The sequence below is a fragment of the Cynara cardunculus genome, unplaced genomic scaffold (genome assembly GCF_001531365.2).
Source record: "Cynara cardunculus var. scolymus isolate 2C unplaced genomic scaffold, CcrdV1 Un_Scaffold_7204, whole genome shotgun sequence".
Classification (NCBI taxonomy): Eukaryota; Viridiplantae; Streptophyta; class Magnoliopsida; order Asterales; family Asteraceae; genus Cynara; species Cynara cardunculus.
The window spans coordinates 10,423-19,950 of NW_020203412.1; the positions used below are offsets into that span (position 1 = coordinate 10,423).

The 9,528-nt window shown below is 35.2% G+C and overlaps 1 protein-coding gene across 1 annotated transcript in view; it reads left to right on the forward strand.

The window, feature by feature from the left end:
* Positions 1-6,208, forward strand: part of LOC112504877 (probable RNA-dependent RNA polymerase 1) — a 7,079-nt gene extending 871 nt beyond the window's left edge. Inside the window, 3 exon segments of the mRNA XM_025108833.1 lie at positions 2,250-4,114; positions 4,811-4,961; positions 5,072-6,208. Coding sequence (XP_024964601.1) covers positions 2,250-4,114; positions 4,811-4,961; positions 5,072-5,980 — 2,925 coding nt within the window. The 3' untranslated portion in view covers positions 5,981-6,208.
* The last annotated feature ends 3,320 nt before the right edge of the window (positions 6,209-9,528 follow it).

Genomic DNA, 9,528 nt, shown 5'->3' on the forward strand with positions numbered 1-9,528 from the left:
GAAAAAAAGAATCTTCCATGCTCATTCTAAAGTTGGCTCTGCATTGGTAAACCATTTATCAATTTCCATTTTCAAATGATTTAGTCAGATTATGGCTCTGCGTATGTGTAGTTTGTGCATAACAATTACGTCATAAATATATTATCTGTTTTAGATTGATGTGTCTTTGTCCCTTTGTCTTCTCCATCTTTTGTCTACATGTGGATCATTTTACTTGTGGATACTAGTGCTACATTGTCACGAATTTTGAGATTTTTATACTCAGCTGGTAACACTTCCAATATAATTAACTATGCTGCTAGCGAAAGTTAGTTGTTATGAAGACGGTAGAATCCCAGACTGAACTTTTTTTAAGTATATAATATTTATATATGGCAAATAGAACATATAAACTCACACATCTTCCTCACCTTTTGTGAGGTTTGAACCCCTGATCTCCTAGGAGGTCAAAGACTCGCATACTGCAAGGCCAAAGGCCCTTTGATTCCCAGGTTGAACTTGGGACTTAAAAAATGTGAGTCCTTTGGTTTCTTGCAAATTTTTATCTATGATGGTGCTAGCTTTTCTTCAGGAAGTTCTTGTCACAGTTTGTATACTTGAATATTCTATTTGTATGCTTGAATATTCTATTTGAACCATGAAGTATCATATCAAAACCCCTCTATATACACCCAGTGATACATATTTCCCACATGCTGTATGCACATTTTTTATTATCTGAATAACCTACGTTTCCTTGAATCTTGAACCTGCAGCGGCACACCCAGACCCATGCAACATAGGGTAGTAAGTATGCTAAAGAAAGCAAAACCTTCTTTTGAAAAATCTGAGATTGAGAAAAGAAAATCATGGAGATCTCACATTTTGTTAAACAATCTCTGGTAAGCCACCATGGCTTTACTTTTTCCTTATAATTGGTGATTGCTTTTTTTTATCATTGTTTATTTATGGATCAGGAAAAAATATATAAGCATTGACCTATAAACTGCAAAGGTATAAAGCCCCTTATTTGTGAGTTGGAAGGTTTTAGCATTTTGAAGTTTTAGAGTTTTTTTTTCCATCTAATGCTCCCTTTATGTGGTTAATCTCCTTTTTTCTTACCGTCACCTTGTTAGGTAGTTTCACACTCACACCAAAAAATCCTAAATTTACGATCTTAGAGGCTTGAGGCTATAGTACTTAGAAAGAAGGCAAAGGCTTTTGGGCTCCTAATTGGTCATGGAGTCGTACACCACAGATCTTCGATATACTAGCCTCTCATGGGTTCTTAGCTTCATATCTTTGTGTTCTGCTACTCTGTTTATAAGAAAAATGAGAATCACAAAGTGTTAGGTTCTGGTCATGTTCTGCTCCTACATGGAAATCAAAGATCGATAGCTTCCTCCCAATGTGTAATTCTAGTGTGTCACCTACCTGTGTCTTTTTGGGTTGTTATTGCATTTACTACTCATTTTCAGGTATTAAGTTGGAAGCAACATATTGCTATCAACCACATTCCAACTGACGCCTTAGATTAAAAGCGAGTGTCAAATCAATAACTCTCTTACACAAACCATTATGTGGATGTGACTGCTCTTGTGCAAATGTGGATTAGTTGATTGAGAACTGATACCACATTAATACATAAAAACATTCTATTAACTTTTGTATGGCTGATATCTGCAATATGCTTTCTGGTGAGTAAGTAGAGCCCAACAAATGATGCAATTGAAGTAAAATCTTCCAATTGTCTTAATCATCTCTATCGAAATGTGTTTATCTGTCATTTTGTATTATTTGTTAAGATATCTTACTTTAAAAATTTTCTTGAAAATTTCTTTAAGTTAATGATTCTTGATTAATCATATTAACCATCTAAGCTGCAAGTGTATTAATAAACTAAAGTATTGCTTTGTAAGGGAAACATATAGATGCTATTGCTGCCCTTCAAAGTGTATATTTACTCGGTGTATTAGTATCCTTTGCTTTTTTTTTTTTGGGTAAAGCTGTATCCTCTGGTTCCTCTTCCCGCTCTTTTATCTTCTGTATCATGTCAATTGGTATGACTAGTTTTCTTAATTTTTAGATATATGGCACCATCAAAAGAAAGCGGGACGAGTAGATGACTTTAGCATGATTAGAATGTATGCCAAACAACATTGTATAGATTTTGAGTTACGTACTTAAGATCAATGTGATATGTTTCACATCTGGATGCAAAGTTCTATTTCTTTTCTGCTGTTTTAAAACTGTTTAGTGACTGAATCAAGGTCTCTATTATTTTGTAGCTATATGGTGCCCCTCGAATTTCTCAGAAAGTTGAAGACAACATTTTTAACTATTATAGGGAAATTCCTGATGATCAGTGGGTTAGGGCAACTGACTTTTCTCCATCTTTCTCCATTGGACAATCTTCTCATCTATGTTTGGAGCTTTCCCATGGTGTTGAAATCCCAAACCTTGGTCGCTACTTTCCATATTATGAAGAAAGTAATCGTCCATTTAACTTGGTGACTGGTCATAGTTTTTCTCAGAATTTGGATCTAGTTCCGATAGTGGGTCCTGCCCGGGGTTCAAATCTGCCATATAAAATAATTTTTAAGGTCTGCTCCTTGGTTCAGCATGGTTGCATCCCGGGGCCAGTTCTTGATGCTAATTTCTTTGAGTTGTTGGATCCAGCAAGAAGAGACATTGCCTCCATTGATTATGTTCTGGATAAACTCTTATATCAAAAAGATTGTATTTATGATCCTGTAAGGTGGATAACCCAGGAATACAGAAGAAACAATAGGTTAAGGACGCCGACTATCTCATTAGATGCTGGTCTTGTATATGTCAGGAGGGTTCAAATTACACCATCAAAGGTGTATTTCTGTGGGCCAGAGGTTAATGTGTCTAATCGTGTTTTACGTAATTTTGCAACATATATTGATGATTTTCTTCGTGTATCATTTCTTGATGAGGAACTGGAGAAGCTGTATTCAACAGATTTGGCCCCTCGTGCCACTAATCGAAGTGAGGAAAGCAGAACTGGCATTTATAAAAGGATTTTGTCAATTCTTAGGGATGGCATAGTTATCGGCCGTAAGAAGTTCGAATTTCTTGCTTTCTCATCAAGTCAGTTACGGGATAATTCCGCATGGATGTTTGCTTCAAGTAATAYACTTACTGCTGCTGATATAAGGGAGTGGATGGGYAAGTTTAATAGTATAAAAAACGTTGCCAAATAYGCTGCTAGGCTTGGTCAATCTTTTGGTTCATCAAAGGAAAGCTTAARTGTTGCACCGTATGAAGTTGAAAAAATTCCTGATATAGAAGTTGTTAGAGGCGGTACYAAATATGTTTTTTCTGATGGAATTGGGAAAATATCTSYTGAATTTGCTAGCMGTGTTTCCMTTAAATGTGGCTATGACTTTATTCCATCCGCCTTTCAAATTCGTTATGGTGGRTACAAGGGTGTCGTGGCTATAGATCCAACCTCATCAAAGAAATTGTCRTTGAGAACGAGCATGTGCAAGTTTGACTCAGACAACACAAAGTTAGATGTTCTTGCAATAAGCAAGTATCAACCTTGCTATATGAATCGACAGATCATAACTCTTCTTTCTACCCTTGGGGTTAGGGATCACGTCTTTGAGAAGAAGCAAAAAGAAGCAGTAGACCTACTCGATGCTATCTTAAGGGAGCCGATGAAGGCAGAAGAGGCATTAGAGTTGATGTCTCCTGGAGAGAACACCAACATTCTCAAGGAAATGTTGGCGTGTGGATATAAGCCTAATGCTGAACCATTTCTCTCAATGATGCTGCAAGTTTTTCGTGCAACAAAGTTGTTGGAATTGCGTACTAAAACGAGRRTATTTGTTCCTAGGGGAAGAKCAATGATGGGATGCCTGGATGAAACCCGAACACTTGAATATGGGGAAGTATTTGTRCAATTTTCTGGTTCAAGAAGAAGGGTTCTGGGTGATGATTTCAGTGGAGGCAGCTCAAACAGTTGCAGAATTGTTACTGGGAAAGTCGTGGTTGCTAAAAACCCATGTTTGCATCCTGGTGATGTACGAGTCTTGACGGCTGTTGACGTTCCACGATTGCGCCATATGGTGGATTGTGTTGTTTTTCCACAGAAAGGACACAGGTAAAATTATGCATATTCTTCTTTTCTGCATTCTCCTTCGCTCATTCTTGGTCTGCTTGGCTTTGTGTAAACTTGATTATGGTTTTCTTCATTCAAATAACCACATTTTTTTTTTCCTGAAAGGTAAATTACATGTCAAATTACCCTAAACATTATGCATTTTCATTGAATATATTTTGTTTGCATCTATCTTCAAAATTTTGCAGGATAACTTSAGGTAAAAAAAGAACTYTGTCTCATTSTTATGAATACCGACTGCATTTGGGTTTATTKAAGTAGWGAACTCTTCAGCAATTRTGGGAACTTTTTTRTTTCCTTGAATACCACAAAACAAATTATATATCAACGAACAGATACAATTCTCTTAAGGAAAACTATTTGAAATGCATATGGACTTGAACCGATYGATCATTAGTTTYATTGTGGCTKCCCTTTATGTTCAWGTTAAGGCAGTATCTTCTGGAATGATCGATGAAAGTTRYTTTCTTCAGTTCTTGGGGTGGTCTTCCACTTTGCAGTCTTTTCAYCGGCAGCTCGATGATCATTTTGATATGCTAGTTGCAGGAGTAGTATCTCTTAATGACTGTCGATATATATTTTTATTTTATGKATATTTTGCACAGTAATATTGTATGATTATGCTCAGCTCGCCTTGTGCTAACATATTTCCAAAACCACATGTGAGCATGACTATAGGCCTCATCCAAATGAATGCTCAGGAAGTGATTTGGATGGAGATATTTACTTTGTCTGTTGGGACCCTGATCTAATTCCGCCTAGGCAAATCGAACCAATGGATTATACTCCAGCACCGAGTATGGAACTGGATCACGATGTTACTATTGAGGTGCAGATACTTTACTAGATATGTCTCAGCTCTCTAACTCGGAAGTTTCTGTAATAAGTTTTATGAATGCTCGTCTTTTTAGGATCTTGTTTCTGTTTTATCTACTGCAGGAAGTCGAAGAGTATTTCACGAACTATATAGTCAATGACAGCTTAGGAATCATTGCGAATGCCCACACAGTCTTTGCAGACAGGGAACCCACGAAAGCAATGGCCGAACCTTGTGTAGAGCTTGCAAAGCTGTTCTCAATTGCTGTGGATTTCCCAAAGACCGGGGTTCCCGCGGTGATACCGGCAAATCTCCGGGTGAAGGAGTATCCGGATTTCATGGAAAAGCCCAATAAAACCACGTATGAATCACAAAATGTGATCGGGAAGCTCTTCCGGGGAGTGAAAGACATCTCTCCACAAGATAGTCCCGTCAGTCCGTTTACGAGGGTCGTGGCATTTCAAACATATGATGCTGAAATGGAAGTACACGGCTTTGAAGAATACGTCGATGAAGCATTTGATTTCAAAACCGAATATGATTACAAGTTGGGTAATCTGATGGATTACTACGGCATCAAGACCGAAGCCGAACTACTCAGTGGGAGTATCATGAAAATGTCGAGATCTTTCGACAGGCGGAACGATGCTGAAGTGGTCGGTTTAGCCGTGAAGTCCTTGAGGAAGGAAGCTAGGAAATGGTTTAGGAGTGGAAGAGGAGAATCAGATGCTGAACATGACGATGTTTATGCAAAAGCATCGGCTTGGTATCATGTCACGTATCATCCTGATTACTGGGGTCGATACAATGAGGATATGACACGAGATCATTTCCTGAGTTTCCCGTGGTGCGTTCACGACAAACTCATCGAAATCAAGAAACGCAGATCAAAAATCAGACGGTATTCCAATATTGGTTCGCTTCAACAGCAGTTCATCAATAAACTATTTTTGAAAGGCAAAAAGGAAGGAAAAGGAAGAGAGCTTCGGCATGGCCATCACCCTCACCAAGCCAGTTCCTCAATAAACTGACTCTTCTGTGAGTACGGTTCTTCGAGTTCTATGAAACTCGATCCATGTGGTGTACTGTCGTTTTAAGTTCTATGTAACAAGCTACGTTTCGGCTTGGTTAATCTATCTGTACATAATCACGCTAGTTTGGTATTGTTTCTTTCCGGATTGTGTTTGCTTTAAGTTAGGGTTTAATGTGAAAATTGTGATTGCTGATTACTGTTTATAATCTATTGGATTTGGTCTAAACTTTGTGTAAAAAGCTTACCGTGTAGGTGCTTGGGTTAAGCACCTTCAATCAGATCAGTCCCTAGGTAAACATATCGATGCTAACCAAATCAGTCGTGTTAACTGAAGAAACAATGGTTAACGCAAGAAAATAGCAGAAAAGTCTCTTTAACATGTTAAATCTTAGTATTTAAACTGTGCTAACAAAACTTTGAGGCCCAAATTTACCAGTATTTATATAGTCCAACGTCTGAATCCACCTCAAAGAAAACATATCTAATTTTTTTTGGGTAAAATGCATAAAATAGCAATCTACTTTAATAAATTTGTTTATTATAGCATTGTACTTCCAGTTTTTCTTATTACAGCAATGTACTTTCAAACTATTTGTTATTAAAACATTGTACTTTGAAAATTTTACCCATTATAGTATTGCGTAACTTTTTGATTTAAATTTACCCATTATACCAGGTTTCCATGTCACCTCATTATCCACGTAGGTTGTCCACATGTACTATAGTAATTTGAAATGGGTTTTTATTTTTATTTTAATTAAGTTATCAAAATGACGTGTCATCCACATCACCTCATTAAAGCCACACAGCAAAAAAGGTAAAGGGCTAACTGGTTTAAAAGGTAACAAGATACCCATTGCTATAATAGGTAGAATTTTTAAAGTACGATGCCTTAATAAAAAATAATTTGAAAGTACATTGATGTAATAAAGAAAAATAAAAGTAGAATGTTGTAATAAGAAAAATTATGAAAGTAAGTTGCTCTTTCATGCATTTAACTCAATTTTTTTCAAAATTAAAATTTGCCGATGAAAAGCAAAATTTTATATTTTATTTTGTTTATAGTTATAGTACGGGTGTGATAGAGCCTACAAAAAGATTGGAACGAGCCCGTCTAAGAGTATGAAGGATGAAAGCCTGTTTATAACCCAAAACTCTTAAGAACCGGTTCTTGTAGGAACAAAATCAGGTTCCCGTGAACAACTATTTGTCAGTGTGCACGATAAATTCCAATTCTATCACAAACAATTAATCAAAATGACAAATACATATTGACAAACGTATTGATGGTGTTGACGTATGAACAATAACCTCTCAAGACAAGACCCCAAGACATGAAAATTTTCAATCTAAAAATAATTAATGAGGTAAAAACAAGTAGGTCAATGTCAAGAATCAATTGATTGGACGAAAGCAATACGTTACCGTTTATTCAATCATTTTTGTTTTTGATGGTTCGTGATTTCAATTCTTTCACACCTAAGCAGGAGGCTCCACAATGTGAATGCAACTAGTTTTGATGGATACTGATAATTGTGGATGTCATCAATTGTGTTTATTATAATTGGTCATGTACGTTACGAGTGTAAATGGATCAAATATAAATATATATATAGGGGCCCATTCAAGAGAGAATTAATTAGTTTGTGGAATCTGTGAGATCCAATCTCAACAATAAATCAACGGATAAATTAAGAAATTAATAATTATGGCATTTTGAGTTAAAATTATAATTAGAGGGCATTTTAGGTATTTTTAAAAAAACTCATCTCTCCTCTCTCATCTCTCATCTCTCCGACCTCCAATCTCCGGCCTCCGGTAAACAAAAATCCGGCAGATACCAAGTAATCACAAAGATACACAATGAGATACCCATTGTGATATACTGTGATACTATTTGAGTACCACTGTATATCACAATGGGTATCACATTGTGTATCTTTGTGATTACTTGGTACCTGCCGGATTTTTGTTCACCGGGGGCTGGAGATTGAAGGTCGGAGAGATGAGTTTTTTAAAAATACCTAAAATGCCCTCTAATTATAATTTTAACTCAAACTACCATAATTATTAATTTTTTAATTTATCCGTTGATTTGTGGTTAAGATTGGATCTCACAGTTACCACAAACTAATTAATTCTCATTTGATTAAACCCCTATATATATATAGGGTTGGGTTCACGTGAGACCAATAGTTTTTCGTGAGACCCGTCAGACCAATTTATGTTCATTGATCAACTTTATAAACTAATGATCTAATGGTTTAAAGTTGCATGGTGACAATTTTGTAATTATTGAGAACTCTCGTGGCAAATTTTGTGATTAAGAATGTTGTGATTATAGATCTAATCCAAGGGTTGAGAATTGGTCTTATGGGTCTCACGAAAAAACATTGGTCTCATATGATCCCAAGTCTATATATATATATATATATATATATATATATATATAAGATTTGGGATCACATGAGACCAGTCTGTTTTTATGAGACCCGTGAAACCATTTTTTTACACTTGAAACTTCATTGCAAAAAACTGTGAAGGTAACCTTCACAATGTTTTTGCTGTGAAGGTTTGATTTTTTTTACCTTTACAATATTTTGATGTGAAGTTTCAAGTGTAAAAAAATAGTCTCACGAAAACAAATTGGTATGACATGAACCGAACCCTAATCATATTTATTTATAATTTTTGATGTGAAGTTTCAAGTGTAAAGAAATTGTATTAATGTTTTAAGTGTATGAGATAGTTTAAATCTATTTAAGTAAGAAGATTGGTTATATTTTATTGATGATGAGTGGAATACTTTAAGAGTATAAGATCAAATATATGAAATAACAATATATTTTCATAAATTTCTTTATTATAATATAATATATTTTTTTATTACAACAATATATTTTTAAATTATTTTTCATTCAAATATTGAATGAGTAACTTGTATCTTAGACTAGTTTCTCCCAATTGCGTGTCATATTATTTCGTGTATTGATAAGAGTACATTAAGGTGCCATTTGCCAAATGCTTACCCGAGTAAACGCTTACTAAGTCATGTTTCCTTATTGGATGAATATGACAAGGATCAATAATCTTACCTGGTAAGAGCGAAGGCAAAGACCGAGAATCTTATCCGGTAAGGTGATGGCGATAACTCTTACTACCGTTAACGCTTACCGGGTAAATTGTTACATACGATGTCGTTTTAGTAGACTAAAATCTTATCCCATAAACAAGTGATAGAGTTGAATTTTACCGTTAAACGCTTATCGGGTAAGTATTAGGTAAATGGTAACTCAACAATTTATAATTTTTTTTTATCGAATATACATCACTATCTATATAGATAGAATATGATTTATTATATTAGTAAATTCCAAAGATTTAATATTTATTTTTATACAGAATACATATATTGATGTTTGGGATAAGAGCAAATATCTGATATTATTGTCGTTACTTGATTCATATTTTATTTTTTAATAATGCTTTTCTAAATCAATGATTTGTGTTTTATAATATTAAAAAACAAATATATTAATATCAAGA